Source organism: Oenanthe melanoleuca, chromosome 7 (assembly GCF_029582105.1).
Source record: "Oenanthe melanoleuca isolate GR-GAL-2019-014 chromosome 7, OMel1.0, whole genome shotgun sequence".
NCBI lineage: Eukaryota > Metazoa > Chordata > Aves > Passeriformes > Muscicapidae > Oenanthe > Oenanthe melanoleuca.
In genome coordinates, this window is record NC_079341.1 from 31,339,230 (window position 1) to 31,354,315 (window position 15,086).

At 40.6% G+C, this 15,086-nt stretch overlaps 1 protein-coding gene across 1 annotated transcript in view; it reads left to right on the forward strand.

The window, feature by feature from the left end:
• THSD7B (thrombospondin type 1 domain containing 7B) overlaps window positions 1-15,086 on the forward strand; it is a 243,712-nt gene that overhangs the window by 98,122 nt on the left and 130,504 nt on the right. Inside the window, exons 8-9 of the mRNA XM_056496809.1 lie at window positions 10,958-11,149; window positions 14,518-14,752. Of these exons, the coding sequence (XP_056352784.1) occupies window positions 10,958-11,149; window positions 14,518-14,752 (427 nt within the window). The remainder of the gene's footprint in view (window positions 1-10,957; window positions 11,150-14,517; window positions 14,753-15,086) is intronic.

Below are 15,086 nucleotides of genomic sequence, written 5' to 3' on the forward strand. Positions count from 1 at the left end.
ACATGGTTGAGACCCCGTTTCTGAGGATTTTGTTGAATTCTGGCTCTGTAGCTAGTATAGCTAATACTGAAAGTTCATCTTCGTGTAGGAGAGACACACCATCATAGCTTGCTGTGGTGAACTGCTCCCTGCATTGCTCTTTGGTGCTGGGAATTCATGCAAAGGTAAGGTTTGACTTGTTTTGTCTGGGGCTGATGTGACACAGAATGGCTCAGTAGCTTAAATTTGATCCAAAATTGAGATCTGGCACCGTCTGCCTCCAGGAGGACCCCATGAGTTTGGGAGCCCTTTGCACCATTTCTGGCAGTGTCTTCAGGTCCTGCTGGCATTCTGCAAACTGGCCATGGTGGGGAGACCTGTTCCTGTGGGTTTAGATGTCAAACACGGGGCTGTGTTTCCAGGGAAGCAAAATGTAATTCTTCTGAGTCCCAGCCATATAATTGCAGCTGTAATAATAGCTATCATTTTTGATGCCTCAGTGCCAAACGTAAAGGTTGTCGTTATTTCTGTTAATGTTTTCAGAGGACTCTGTTCTGCTGCTTTTTGCCTATTTGTGCCTTATCTGTGACTGAACAATTACCAGGAAAGTGCTGAGGACATGGTATGCAGAAAGTCACCCCCTTGTCTGTCTGCTGATGGCTCTGAGGAGTGTGAGCTGCTATCTCGGCTGCAATCAATGGAGCCGCAGCTAATGTGCGCGGTGACCTTTGCGAGGAGAAGGGAGCTCGTGCCAATATTGCACTTGCAGTTTGAGTCAACTTCTGCACTTTGTCACCTGCTTGACTGCAGGAGCTCCCCCTCACCTGGATTGCTGGATCAGTTGCTGTTCTATCCTCCAAGTTAAGAGATGCCCCAAATTTCTCTTGTGTGTAAGTCCTGATGTTTTCCCTGGCCAGGTATCATTGTTTTATGGGTGACCCCTGATCCTGCTGGTCTAAATTCCTTTTGTGCTTGGTTAAGTTCAAAGTGATCCTGCATAGCTGTACACTTCACAGTTTGGGGAAATCAGTGGGATTTTTACTGCTGGAATTAGACACAATTTACAGCAGCCCATGGGTGAGCAAAGGTTATTCTCTAGCATTTCCCCTCTCTGCATTTTTATAGTGCTTAGGAGTCTTGATGGATGGAGCTTTCAATAATTTAGCATCTATCAAGTTTTTGCTTACAACACCTAAACAAACACTAGTATTACATAATTTTTTTCTGAATATATAAGATATAATTCTGCTACAGTAATTTACAAATGTGTAAAAAACACATACTGTTGCTTAACCATCCCTTTTAATGGAATAGGTTTTGGATTGAAATTTTAAGTATGCATGAAGACAGTAAGATACCATTTTCACTGTTAGGATTTCAATAATGTATGGAATTAGCAGAGCTTTATTGTATTTCTGTGCCTGCATGCCCTCCATAGAGTGAAAGTTGTAATAAATATAAGTTCAAAGGTAAAATTTCATTGCTGTGCATGAGGGGAGAGAAAATAAATTAGAATAATGTAATCATGCTCATATATGTTATGAATTTTGAACAGCATCTATTAGAAAGTTTGTCAAAATGTGCTTAGCTTTGAAAATACAGATTAACGCTGAAGGTTTTAATATTGTTCTTCCTTATATTCCTATTCCTTGCAAATATAAGTGTAAAATATCTCCTGCCGAAAGCAATTGTCATAAAACGACACTTTCCTATTTTAATAGCTGAATAATCAGAACAAAAATATTTTCTAAGTTGCAGAGAGGTTATTGCTTTTTTCACACAAAGAAATTTAGTGGTAGTAAACCAAATTTTAGCCAGATATTCTTTGCTTTTTGTGTTTCTATTCTTATATGTGCAAAGCACGTCCAAATGTCTCCTGACAGCTTCAACACTTCAGAGTGATTAAAAATGGGGTGAGGTGTGCTCATCTGATTCCATTTACTGATTCTGTATTTTTCTTTAATCTTGTAGCAAGGTTAAAACAGCAGCTCTCCAACAGGAGCTTGAAAATCTGGTAGGGGATGACTGGTTGGTATCAATCTGGACCCTTTGGGATTCTGGTTTTTTTTTTTTTTTACTACCTTGGAGCAAATAAGGACTGGGTCAGTGTGGGAGGGCAGCTGCTGGCACTGAACCCAGCAAACATCATTTGTCTGAGCTCCCACCTCAGCACATGGTCCTTCAGCCTCTCTGAGACAGCCCTAGGCTGGTGAAATGTTGACAACAAAGGCAGTTCCTTCTCCTGGGTTTTCTTCCCTTACCTTCCTTTCTGCCGTCCTCTGTCACCTCGCTCTCTTCTTCTGTGAGCCCAGGCACACCATGAGGGCACTGCAAAAGCATTGGCAATAAGCTTTTTTTTGACATTTTGGACATGGTCTTCAGGTTTATTTCTGTTACTCAGTTTGGGAAAACCAAGCAGCTATTGGTGCACACACCCCCTTTTTTTAAAATACGTTTTAAACAGTTTGGATGCTGAATAATTGGGAAAAACATTGATAGATTTTTGTTTTGTTTTGTTTTGTTTTGTTTTCCTGAAAGTAACTGTCACCTTTAAATTATAGAAACTTTCTGCAGAGAGAAAATATCAGGCAACTTTTCTAAATAAACCATTTGAGGTCATGATGAGTGGTTCCTGCCTTTAAATTCTTCTGTGGTGCCATGGAAGCTGAGATGTAAGCAGGATGGGGCTGCTGTTCCAATATAATCAGTGAACCAGTTCCAGAGGGTGGGGCAGTTTAGAGACCAAATGCAATTTAAATGGCACTAGAGGAATGATGCACTACTGACTGAAAATGCAGGCATTGTTATTAATGGTGTAATTAAAGTTCCACCTCATAGGCAAAGTGGAAGCATGCAGAAAATATTGTTAATATTGTGTTTCCTACATTTGATTTATCCCCATTTTAAGTACTAAATGATCTATGCAAAATACAGTGGGAATTAAACACTCTGTCTAAAATTCACAGCTTTATTATGTAAAAATGGTTCAAGCAGAGGTCAGGGTACATTAGCCAGAAGTAACTTAACCCAGCTGAAAAATGTCTGATGCACTTTACATGCACAGTTGCTACTTGGCTAAACCTGGGTGTGCAGGAGGAAGCTCTCCTCAAGAACCAAAGGTCATGGCTTGCTGTTTGTATTGTTTTGGTCAAGAACAGATCTCAGACATTCATCTAGACCCTTGACTGATGATCATCTGTGGTACTGGGTGTATTTTCTTTATTGCAATTTTTAAAAGCTCAGTTCTGAGATTTGTGGATCAATTAGAGACAAAATTGAAAAAGATAGTAGCAATAATAAAAATAAAAAATAGCCTAGTATTTGGTCCTGCAGATTCTGAACATTTTCTGATGGATAGTGGGAGCTCTCAGAGTTGCTTTATGAGCTTAGGCCAGACTCTGCAGCTGAACTAGAACACATTTTTGTGTTAACTGCTTCTAAATGAGCTCTTAGTTTTAAGTAGTTGGCATAAATCTAATTTTAATTTACTGTTTTCATTTTCTTTTGCATTGATCCTCTTTTTATAGAGATTCAATTGCAGACTTGGAGAAAGATGTTTTTTAAAGAGTCCAGATGGTATTTCCAATTATTTATTATCATTAGCATTCACTGTATCTGAAAACAAGACTTTTGCCAACTTAGATCAACCTCATCTGCTGCACTATTGTTTATGAGTTTTCAGTGTCCTATGTTAATGCCAACTCACTGTTGGGATGGTTTCTGGGACTACAAGAGAAAAAGGGTCTGCTGTTCCCAATACATTGCAAATTGCCAATTTACTTTGGATAACAATCAGTGATAGGTTTCTCATGCTTATGAGGAAATGAGCAAGGCATGTCATTATTGAGAGTACCATAATCTGAAGAAAAATCACAGTAGTTAAAAGTTACAAAAATTTTACGTTTTTCCATGTCTGATCACAAAAGTTTGGAGTCAGTGGCTGTGTGAGAGCACAATTAGTTTGCCCTGTATAATAAGCCCCTTATAATTTTTTTTCAAGTTTTGAGATTGAAGATGACACCTTAAGTTTTCAAAAATAAAATATTTGGAAATTCACAGGTGTGATGCATTGGGTATAAAATGCCACCTTCTTTTTTCTGTACACTTTTGGAATGAGCAAGTCCACTAATACTTTTTTTTCTCAAAGTTTTGAAAGTATATGTATATTTTATAATGTTTTAATACATTGGAATTATTTGTGTAATTGGTTTCTACAATATTTTGTGTTGTTTAGCATTTGGAACAAAGCAGTGCAGAGAAGGAAATAGAGGGACACCTGTTTCAATTATACCATAGCAGCAATTTCAACAATAAATCTTAATTGCAATCAGTCTTGATCAATCCACCTGTGTAGAATCCCTCATTTACAAGGAGAAGGGATAATGGAGAGAAAAATAGGAAAAAATTGGAAAGAAATTGAGGAAAAAAAAGTCTTGCAGAACACTAATATGGATTGTACTTTGAGTTTTCAGATTGCTGCGCTATGTTAATTATTAGGAACAGCAGCCTGAATTTCCCTGCTTTTCTCTGGGGATACAGTGAACCCATGTTTACTCTCAGCTGCCACTTGAGTAATTTCTCTTCCATTTGGGAGGGATTGTGCAAACAGCCATGAGGTAGAACTAATTCTGCTTCTATGCCCGAGCTCAGCAGGTGAAGGTGCAGCAAATTCCTTGAAAGTGACAACTTGTCTTTCTTGTGTGGGGTAGGAGAAGCAGCAGAGCTGATGTCTCTGTGGGTAACCTTCTGCAGGTGTGCTGGTTGGTTTAACCTTGAGTGTGGAGATGCTGCTCTGAGCTGCTCTGGGACCTCCTCTGCAGGCCTGGCAGCTGCTCACTGACATGCCTCTCCTGTGCTGAGCCTTTGTGGAGCTTCCTTGGAGTCACAAAGGAGTTTTCTTAAGTGCATTTTCATAAAGAGAGGAAAGAACTGTGGGTAAACAATCCAAATTGCAGTACAGGATGCATAGGGAAGAAAAACAGATACTGCTTTTTTCTATACTCGTCATCATCTTGTAACCTCTGTAATGAACATTTGGACATAGGTAAGGGACAGGATTGTAGCCAATTATTAGATTTGTGTGAGACTTTGATTTTATGGAGATTTTGTAACATTTTCAGACATACATTGCTTTTCCATATTCATTATCATATTCATTATCATTGCGTCTGTTCCTTTATTGTAGTTTTTGTCTTTACTTTTTCCTTATACTCCTGCACTGTTATTCCCTTTTTCTTCATTGTGCATTATGTGATTAAAAATGTTTTTGTAATGGCATTTGACCAAGTATTTTGACTCAAAACCTCAAGGATTGTCTCTTCTCTTTTGTTTTTCCTCCCCTCTAAAGAATATCCTGGTTTATTTGTGTTTGTTTCCTCTTGTCTGTCACGAGTCCTTGTTCTATTTCACAGCTTCACCTTCTCTCACGCTCTTGACCTCCCTTCCTCTTCATCTCTTTTGCATCCTCTTCCCCTCTGTGGGACTTTGATAATAGTGATGGACCAGTGCAATTAAATTTATTCCATACACCGCTGCTTTCCCTGACAAACTGACACCTCTCTTCTCCGATGTTCTTACCTGTTGACTGGCATTAAGCAAAGTCAGCCAGGAGCCAGGATTGCAGTGGAGTGTGACATTCATCTGTGGAGATGAGCACTGAGCACAGCAAGCCCTGGATGCATTCTTCTCTAGAGCTGGTTGTGCATAGTGGGAAAAAAAATAAATCTGCGATGTTGTGATGAGATGAAGACATTCAGGAGGGTTATAAGAAATTTCTCCTATTGTAATTTGATTGTTATTGCTTTTAAATGTAATATTTCCCTTAGCTGATGAGATGCCCAGGCCAGCATCCTGCCAGCACAGTTTCTCTGCATGCAGTTGCTCTCAGCAAACTGGCATGCAGTCAATAGGAATCCCTCTGAATTTACTGCTGCCTGTTGACATCTTACTCTGTTACAGGCAAGTATTTAATCAAAGTTTATTGTCATTCTTTTCTGAGATTTAAGTGGGACGTAAAATTTTACGATAGGTGTAGTATTTTAGATGACAGCTTCATTATTTCCACTGAATAATTTGAAATGCTACAAGGAGAAATATTGATGGCAAACTGGTAATTGTCATTAAATATGCAGCATTTTTGCAGCAGTCACTTGTGCAAAAAATAAATTTCTGAACTTCTAGGTAGCAGTGCAGAATGGTCTGAAATGCAATTCCTTTGTCTTGGGCCTTTCCCATCTTGGAGGTCACTTGAGACTCCAAACATGTTCAAACATGAAAACTTCAAAGTGACTTTGCAGTTTTTCTGTCTTAAAAATGAGTATGGTATCATATTATTGAATGTCAAAAGGAGAACACTTGGTTTGTTATTGAGTTGATCTTTTGGTTACTGCAGCCTGATGGGATTTTTATTTTTGCTGCCTTAGTTGTCTTCTGTCCAGTGGACATTCCCTTTTTCCTGAGCCAGGAGGGATGTCTTTGGCAGGAGTAATTAAAAACTGTGTCATGGGAGATGGGCACAACAGGTCACTGGGAAGAATGAGACATTACACCAGAGCTGCAAGGCAGGGTGTAAAACAGACAGGTGCAGTTTATGATTGGACTGATTCCAAACAAAACATTCTTGTTGGTTCAGTGGCTCACCATGGAGTGCATTACTCAGGACTGTGGGAATAGCTTCTCTTCTGCAATGCAAAAGACAATGAAAAAAAAGATTAAGTTTCTGGAAAAAAGCCAAGCTCTTCAGTTCAAGGAGGAGTTTAAGTCATTCCTTATTTTGTTTCCCTTGTTGGGAATAATTTAGTTTGCTTTTAGGTGAATGAAAAATTCCACTCAGAATGGTGCTTCTCTGTTACCTTGTTAAAGAATTCAAGTGAGGGACAGTACATTAGGTAATGAACAAGTCTGTTAGCAAATATATTTACAAAAATGCCATGCTTATCTTCTCTTTTGTAATTATTACACCCTGACATGAAAGAAAATGGATTAAATCTTTCCTATAAAATGCTATCTATTTGGTATATCTTGAGTATTTACCTTTATAATCACTAGACTATTCAAGAACAAGGCAATCAGTTTAAAAAAAATGCCATTAGAATTGGTCAGGATGCTTTCAATAAAGCATTTTGAATAGAAAACTGTAACGTTTTTCTTAACTACAGCTTCTTTTAGGAAAGCAAGCATTCAGCAAGGCTGAGAACAATCAGTGCTTAAGGCATGAAATGAGCGCGTGAGAGGGATCAGCTGGGCTCTGGGGATGCTGAGGGTGCTGCTGCAGTTCTTGTGCCTCAGGCAGATCAGCAGCTGGATGCTGTGGGCTGTGCTCTCAGGGGATGGTGTCTGGTTGTGCTCTGACCAGCACCCACAGCAGCTTTTCCATGGGACCCCTCAGCCTGGAGAGATGCCTGGGGGTTTTGTGGTCCAGGTGCAGGAACTGGCTCTTGGTCTTATTGAACCTTGCAGAGCTGGCTTCAGCCCTTTGATCCAGCCTGTCCAGATCCCCCTGCAGAGCCCTCCTGCCCTCCAGCAGATGCACTCCTGCCCAGTTTGATACTGGTCCAGATCATCAGTAAAGATGTTAAAAAGTTAAAGTGTTGTCCTGGGAAGCACCACTGGTGACAGCCCCAGCTGGATGTAACTCCAGTCACCACCACTCCCTGGGACTGGATGTCAGACAGGTTTTTACCCAGCAAACTGCACCAGTCCAAGCCATGAGCAGCCAGCTTCTCCAGGAGAATGCTGTGGGAAGTGGTGTCAAAGGCTTTGATAAAGTCCAGATAGATTCACACACTGAGTGGATCATGTTGCCATAGAAGGAAATCAGGTTGGTTAAGCAGGACCTGCTTTTCCTAAATGCATGGTGGCCAGGAATGATCCCCTGTTGTGCTATCCATGCCATGTGATAGCATTCCAGATGATCTGCTCCGTGACCTGCCCTGGTACTGAGCTCAAGCTGCTGACCTGAAGTTCCCTGGATCCTCCTTCCAGCCCTTCTTGGAGCTGGATTTCACATTTGCCAGTCTCCAGTCACAGTCACCTCTGGGACTTTCCTGGATAGCCAGGGCTGGTAAAAGATGGAGAGTGGCATGATGAGCCTTTCTGCCAGCTCCCTCAGTACATTTGGGTGGATCCCACATCTGGCCCCACAGAACATGCTTGTGCATGTAAAGATTATGGAAAGATCTAGAAAGATTATTCAGCCTTATGTGAGATAAGAATTACACCTTTGAGGTACTGAGTGGACAGTTTGGAAGCTCTTGAGAATTTAATATTCCCTTTAAATCTGCGACAATGCATAAAGCACACTTCAACTATATCCTGTTCTAGTATTTTTCATGGAAAATGAAAGATTATTACCTCTCTTTGTAGTATACAGTAGTTTTCTGAGAATTCTCTGCCAGGCAGCTGGTACAGAAGAAATTCTCCTTCTGCAGTAATGGAAGGCAGTAATTAAACCTGAACATGGCGAATGGAGCTATAAAGTAAATCAAAGTAAGTGTTGAATTGTACTTTTATGCACCCAGTGGTAAACTCTTTCTAACAAAGCACAAAACTTCCTTTCTTTGCCCGGGAACTGTGGATTGCAGCCTCTGTTGCTGTCACCTACTGTAAATCCAATGTGAAAAGTAAATGTGGAAGGAAAAAGTTGAAAGTGTATTTGCCTCCCCCATAGGGTGGTCACCCCACAGTATGTGGCATGTGAGCTTATGGATGGAAAAAGCCACCCCAAAGGGGCCCCAAGTGCTTTAAATCATCTTTTGAGAGGAGTGGGTTGGGTTTTTTGAAGTGTGATTTAATCAATGGAAAGGCTCTCTTGGCTTTTAACAAGTAGTTCTTCTCTGATGCTTAGATCTACACAGTCTCATTGGTGGAAAAAATTGGGCTAAATTCAGAATTTGGCAAACATGATGGCACTTTCTGGCCATAAAGTCCTGATGTAACAGGTAACCTGTGCTGTGGATGGAGGGGTGGGGCTCATGCTTTCAGTGTCCCATCTCATCCTGTCTGGTTCTGCAGCCTGTCCCTGGCTGTACACATGCTCCCTGTCAGTGATGGGAGAGGAGGACAAGTGTTTCACCCTGCTTCACCAAAGCATGTAATCTCCTGATGCTCCTGTGCCACTGACTCCCGAAATCCGCCTGCCCGGGCTGCCCTGCCATTACCTGCTGCTCTGCAGACAGGCTGTCAAAACCTTAGCAGGGATTTTGATGCTTAAGTGACTTGGGAAGACAGCTGGAATAAGGATTACAGGTTTATTTGCTGTTTTCACATTGGTTTTGTTTTTTTTTTCTGAAGGTAGTTCTCAGCATTAGGTGAACATCCAAAGCAGCAGTGGTGATAACAGGGGCTGGTCAAAGTGGATTCAGCTTGGTTTTCCTTGGGATGCCAATTGCAGCACCGAGGGATGGGGGCTCTGTGTAGGGGGGTGATGCAAAGACTGGGTACAGCCAGCCTTTCCAGGTGAGCACAAAGGAAAGGGAGTATAAAATCAAAGTGTTTTTAACCATACCTTGCAGTCTGATTGCCTGCTGGATCTACTGTTCCTTCTCATAATACGCTTGAAAAGTTTTATCTGTGCCTCGAGGGTGATGAGCCTGTCGTCATTTAGGGATGCAACTGCAGATAATAGCACTGTGCTGTTGACAGCTTTATGTGCTCACAGCCTGCCTCTCTTATTTACTCACTTGTAGATGTGGGCTCTTGTAAAAGCAGCACAGTTTTTTACCCTCCCAGTTATAATTGCTTCCTAGGCTGCCTTGTTATAGAGCCTGTTCCTGGAGCATGAGGTGAAAGAAGCACTTTCTGCCATTATAATTTCTTTTTTTTCTTCTTACATATAATTAAGCCTGGATAGTCATTATGGTTTTTTTTTCCTAGGTTCATAATTAAAGAAACCTTGAAGGAGAGGTTTGTAACTATTATAAGGGCAAAAGAGGTAACATGTGGAGGGAGTCTTTTGTTTATAAACAGTTGAGCTTCTAGAAACTTCAGATATGTAGCTGAAGTTTCCCAAGGATCCAGAAATAATAAATAATAGAACAGTGTAGCAAAGTCAGTTATGTCTGTTCATTGCTTAAAATACATTTGTAAGACATTGGGTGTAAATCAGTACTTAAAGAGTTATATTTTATTAATTTTTTTGAATTATGATGTCCTTGTAAATTAAATGTAATTGCCCAAATTTCTTATTTAAAAAAAATAGTTTATTTTATTTTCCTTTCTAAAAACAATAGTGTTGTATTCCACATGATATCCTTCATGTGCTCTTTTGCTGCTCATTGTGGCAGTAGTTCTTTTGGTTGGTAGGTTTTTCCCCATTGTCCTTCTTGTTGAAAGGGCTTTTGGAAAGATGCTTCTCATCAGGAGGTCTGCTTTGGTCCAGGTGCATTGGTTCATCTGCAGCAGAAAGTATTTCTCTTTTGGATGGTGGTGGCCCAATAGATTCATAATTTCAGATCTCCCTAGCTTTTGGGTGAGAAGCAAGATTCAGAAATAAGAGTGGCTCATTCTGGTGAGACTGAAGGGGAAGGACCAAAACATCTGCCAGATACTTCTCTGGCCTACAGGAAAAAGAAATCTGACTTCTCTGGGGACCTGCACAGTTTGTACTGTGGAAAGTAAATTCTGTAGAGATTGCCAGAAAATATGGGGCAATTGTCATTAGTTCTGTTGATATATTACAGCTTTCTATTGATGAAATTATTCCTTTTACTTACCTGCTTCAGAGAGTGGACTGCAGCCAAGATGTCACACACTGAGTTTGAAACATGTTTTGTTCTGCTTTGCTTTCCTGAATAAATTTTTAAGGTAGTTGTTCAAGTATTGCACTTTGCAGCCTGAAGCCTCACCACATGCTGTTCTGCAGCATATTCCTCCACGGGCAGGTGGATATTTGACATGGAGTCAGTCTGTTTGGTGCAGGCTGTGGGTATTGAAGCAAGCTGTGCCTCCCTCCACGTCTGTCTTGTTTCATTTGCTCCAGGTGAAGAAGTACCACATCACCTCTGCTCAGAGCTTCCCCATCCCGAGGTGGTGGACTGTGAAGTCCCTTGTGCCAGAGACTGTGTGGTCAGCGAGTGGTCCCCGTGGTCCCCCTGCTCCCACTCCTGCTCCAGCAGGAACGCCGAGGGCACTCAGAGCAGGAGCAGGTCCATCCTGGCCCTTCCAGCCGAGGGTGAGTGCTCTGCATTTCTGGGTAATTGCTGTTCCTTTCATGCTTTGACTTCTTTCCTGAGCCAAACTGTGTTTAGATCAGAGCTAAGCCAGTTCCTCGGGAATCAGGGGTAATACTGAACGTTTGTCTCTGCCTAGAGACTAAGAGGTCTTGATGGGCTGGAGTTCATGTGTCTCTTGGAGGAATTCTGTCACAGTTCAAAGCTATTTATTTCAGCCTCTGAATTGTTATCTGGGTGTGAATTTGGTTTGGAGAGCTGCATCCTCTACCAGTAAAAATTACTGCATGACAGAGTTGTTGTGCAAGTGTCTTTATATGGGTACATATTAATAATGATTTAAAACCACTGAGCTGTGAAAAATGAGGAAATGGAAAAGGACTTGCTTTTTTTTTTTTTTTTTTTTTTTTTAATAATGTAAGACCTGGAATGTGTTGACCTGCTTGTTGTAGTAAGTAACTAGCTCTTGAGAAATATATGTCACTTCTTCTGGATCTTCATGGACATATCTGCTTTTTTACATATTAACATCAGTGATACAGCTATTTAAACAAACCATTTTGTAATGGAAGTGTAGTCTTCTAATACAGTTGCACATATGATAATTAATTGATGTGTTGGTTTATCAGACAGGATTTGAAAGGTCTTGGATCAAGTGCATAAAAATTCATAATACGTGAAGAGGTCCCACAGACTAAAGCCTTGTTGACACAAAACACCAGCTAGTGCCAAAACTAGGTGCAGTTAATGCAGCAGCAAAACACTTTTAGATGCAAATCTAGTCCAGGACAAGCTCTGTTAAGTGCTATTTTGTAAATTATCATTAAAGCCACCCACTGTTTCTGGGCTAATGTAAGGACTCGATCTTGAGCCCTTACTCATGTGAAAGGTCTGTATTCACATAAACATCCTCATAAGCACTTGTGAAGAGAATAGGTACCCTTCAGGATGAAAATAATTTTTGATTGAATGATAATAACAACTGCTAAAAAAGTCTATGAGCTAGAGAATAATTAAAATGAAAATACAGTTAGTCTCATATTTTCCATGGAAGTAATGAATCCAAATAACAGCTCAAACATGGAATTACGAGAGTGACATTGTGAAGGAGTGAATTCTGAAAGTACAGAACCACAATCATCTCAGCCTGAAAGGCACTAACCTAAAAATGGTATATTCTGAACTGAATACTTAAAAGTTCACCAGGAAGGAATAATTAACTGTTAAAATCAAACTTCCTGAATTTTTCTGTGCATCTTCAGCAATGGTGTGACAATTTGCTTTGCAGAGTCACATATCTGTGTGCAGATAGTGATTGAAATTTGGTAGAGTGGAAGTGGAGTTAATACCATTATCACTGCAATATTAAATTACCTGCTTTCTCTACCTATTTCATACCCAGCTCACAGCTGAGCACCTGACTTCTACAAAGCTCTGGTACCTTGGCAAGGACCATTTTTTCTGGCCTCTGTCAATGGAGGAAGTGTCAGCTGTGGCTCTGCTGTTGGAGGACTTATGGAAGTTTAGGGTCATTTTCTCCAAACCCTTTACCTGCTCCCAGAATATGATAACCAGAAAGCTGGGGGACTTGATATAAAACAGGTTTTAAAAGATAATTCTTTGCTCAGCAAATGTCTGGAACTTGGTGCAAGAGGAGATCATGGAGCAGACACTCCCAGCAGGCGTAAAATTAATTATAGGAACTGCTTAGCATCATAAAAATATCTGTAAATGGCTATTTGACTGGCCAGGCAGGCATGAGGTCCTGCTTTCTTAGTACAAAAGTTGTCAATGAAATGCAGAAAGTGGCCAGGCCCTTGTGCTCTTTATAAAAACAGCATCTCCTGCTTGCAGTGTTGGAGATGAGTTTGGGTGAGCCATTTCTGACTATGCTGAGTTAAATCTGCCTTGTTTAAGAGAGCTTTGTTCACATATTGTAACTAAGATAATACTGGAAAAAAGCCACCCTAATTTTTCCCTGGGAAGTTCAAAATTCGAGTTGGATACATTCTTTAATTTTGTGGTTTTTTCTTACAAACGGATCAGGCATTTTGCCGTTTGCTTGTTGCAATTATTTGTTTTTTAAGACACACAAGAAAATTAACAAGTTTGCATTTTTTCCTACCAAGTCAAATTCTTCAGGAAATAAGCTACCTGGAGCATTTTCAGCTCCATCATCATACTAAACATTTCTGAGGCTTAACACTGTGTGGAACAGTCCATTTTCATGAAAAGATGAATGGTAATGTGGCATGATTATCCAGTGGGTTAGGTAGTTTATCTCTCTCTTTTCTCACTGCTATTCATTGTGGCCATTTGGGGCCTTACCTTTTTTCAGGAGGATCAGTCCTGCAAGGCAGTGGGCATCCCTTTGACATCCCTTCATCTCCTCTTGATTTTAGTAGGAAGTAAATGTGCTCTGAACCTTGTGGTATCTGTCCCCAACATCTCAGCTCTTTCAAAACCTGCAGCACTTTGGCTGTATCCCAAGTTGTCTGGGTTGTCCCTCCTGGAGGAGAATGGTTTTGATTTTAGTAATTTTTCCTTCTTGCTTCCTAAAATGACAATGCTTACTGTTAAATTTCACTGCATTGCTCCATAGCTTTTGAGCTATGATCATCTACTTTTATGGATAAATTCAGGCTGCTGGCTGGAGTGTTACGGATTCCAGGGAGGCTCTTCAGACTCCTGTTCTTTGGGACTTTGGCACCAGCTGCTGACAAAATGCAGCAGTTTAGCAAAATCTTTGGACAGGAGTTTGAAGGATGGTGGTTTAGAGAAGTGAAGGCTTCATACTCAAAGCATGTTTTTCAAGTTTCCCTCCTCCTTGATTTGCAGACCTGGGTGTAGTGTGATGCATCCTGCTGTCATTACAGTTCAGTTTCCTCTGCTGCTCAAATCTTCAGGGCGACACATGAATAGAGTCCAAACATGAGAGAGAGATGTTCCTTCTTGGGAGATTAGCAAGGAGAATGAACATAAAAATAATACTTAATTTGTCTTTAAACCTGATTGCATGTTTGCTGAGTGATACTGGCATTTAAATGGAATTAACTTGACTGTGTGTAGGAGTTATTGATAAAGTAACTCGGAAATATACTTTGCCTGTTTCTGTTTCCATTATGCATTGGAATACAATTTTATGCAAGGCTAGTTTAATGAGGAAACAATATTTTAGAAGGTTGTTATTGCAGCAATAAAGGTCAACAGCTTTATTTAAGCTTTATTTATTTATTTTTTTAATGGGGGGGTGGTTGGGATAGAGGAGGTATTGTGCAAACCTGACATTTTAAAAAAAAGACAAATTCTGCATCTTCTTTTTGCCACGTGCCATGAGATGAGGATATGGTGTTCTCTTGACCCTTTCCAGGTGGGAAAGCCTGTCCCCCTGAGCAAGCCCTGCAGGAGCAGCGTGCCTGCAATGAGCACCCCTGTGTGCATTTCTTCTGGGAAGTGTCTCCCTGGAGCTCCTGCTCCCAAGATGTGCTGGGCACTGCCCTCAACACCACCATCAGCTGGAGTGGGGAAGCCACCTGTGGGGTGGGCATTCAGACAAGGAAAGTCTTCTGCAGGAGGAGCAGCTCTGGCCAGGTCACTCCCAAAAGGTATTTAAAGAAAGATTGTTAGTGTTTATTTATAAAATACATGTGTATAGAGGCATTTTCAGCAAGTGTATGGACTCTGCAGCATTGAAATAATTTCATTTCAGGACTAACTCTACAAATACTACTCCATCACTGTTGTAACAGGTAAAGAAACCAAATATGCAGCCCATTTTAACTTCCCATGTAAATCCAGGCAAAAAGCATGCTTTCCGTGGTGGAGATTTTTTGCTTTAGCTCCACTGCTACTCTAATTTACAGTTTTCTGCAGATATTTTCCCTGAAGAACAGGTGTGAGGAAAATATAAAATACATTTGAATGTAATGTTCAGCAACA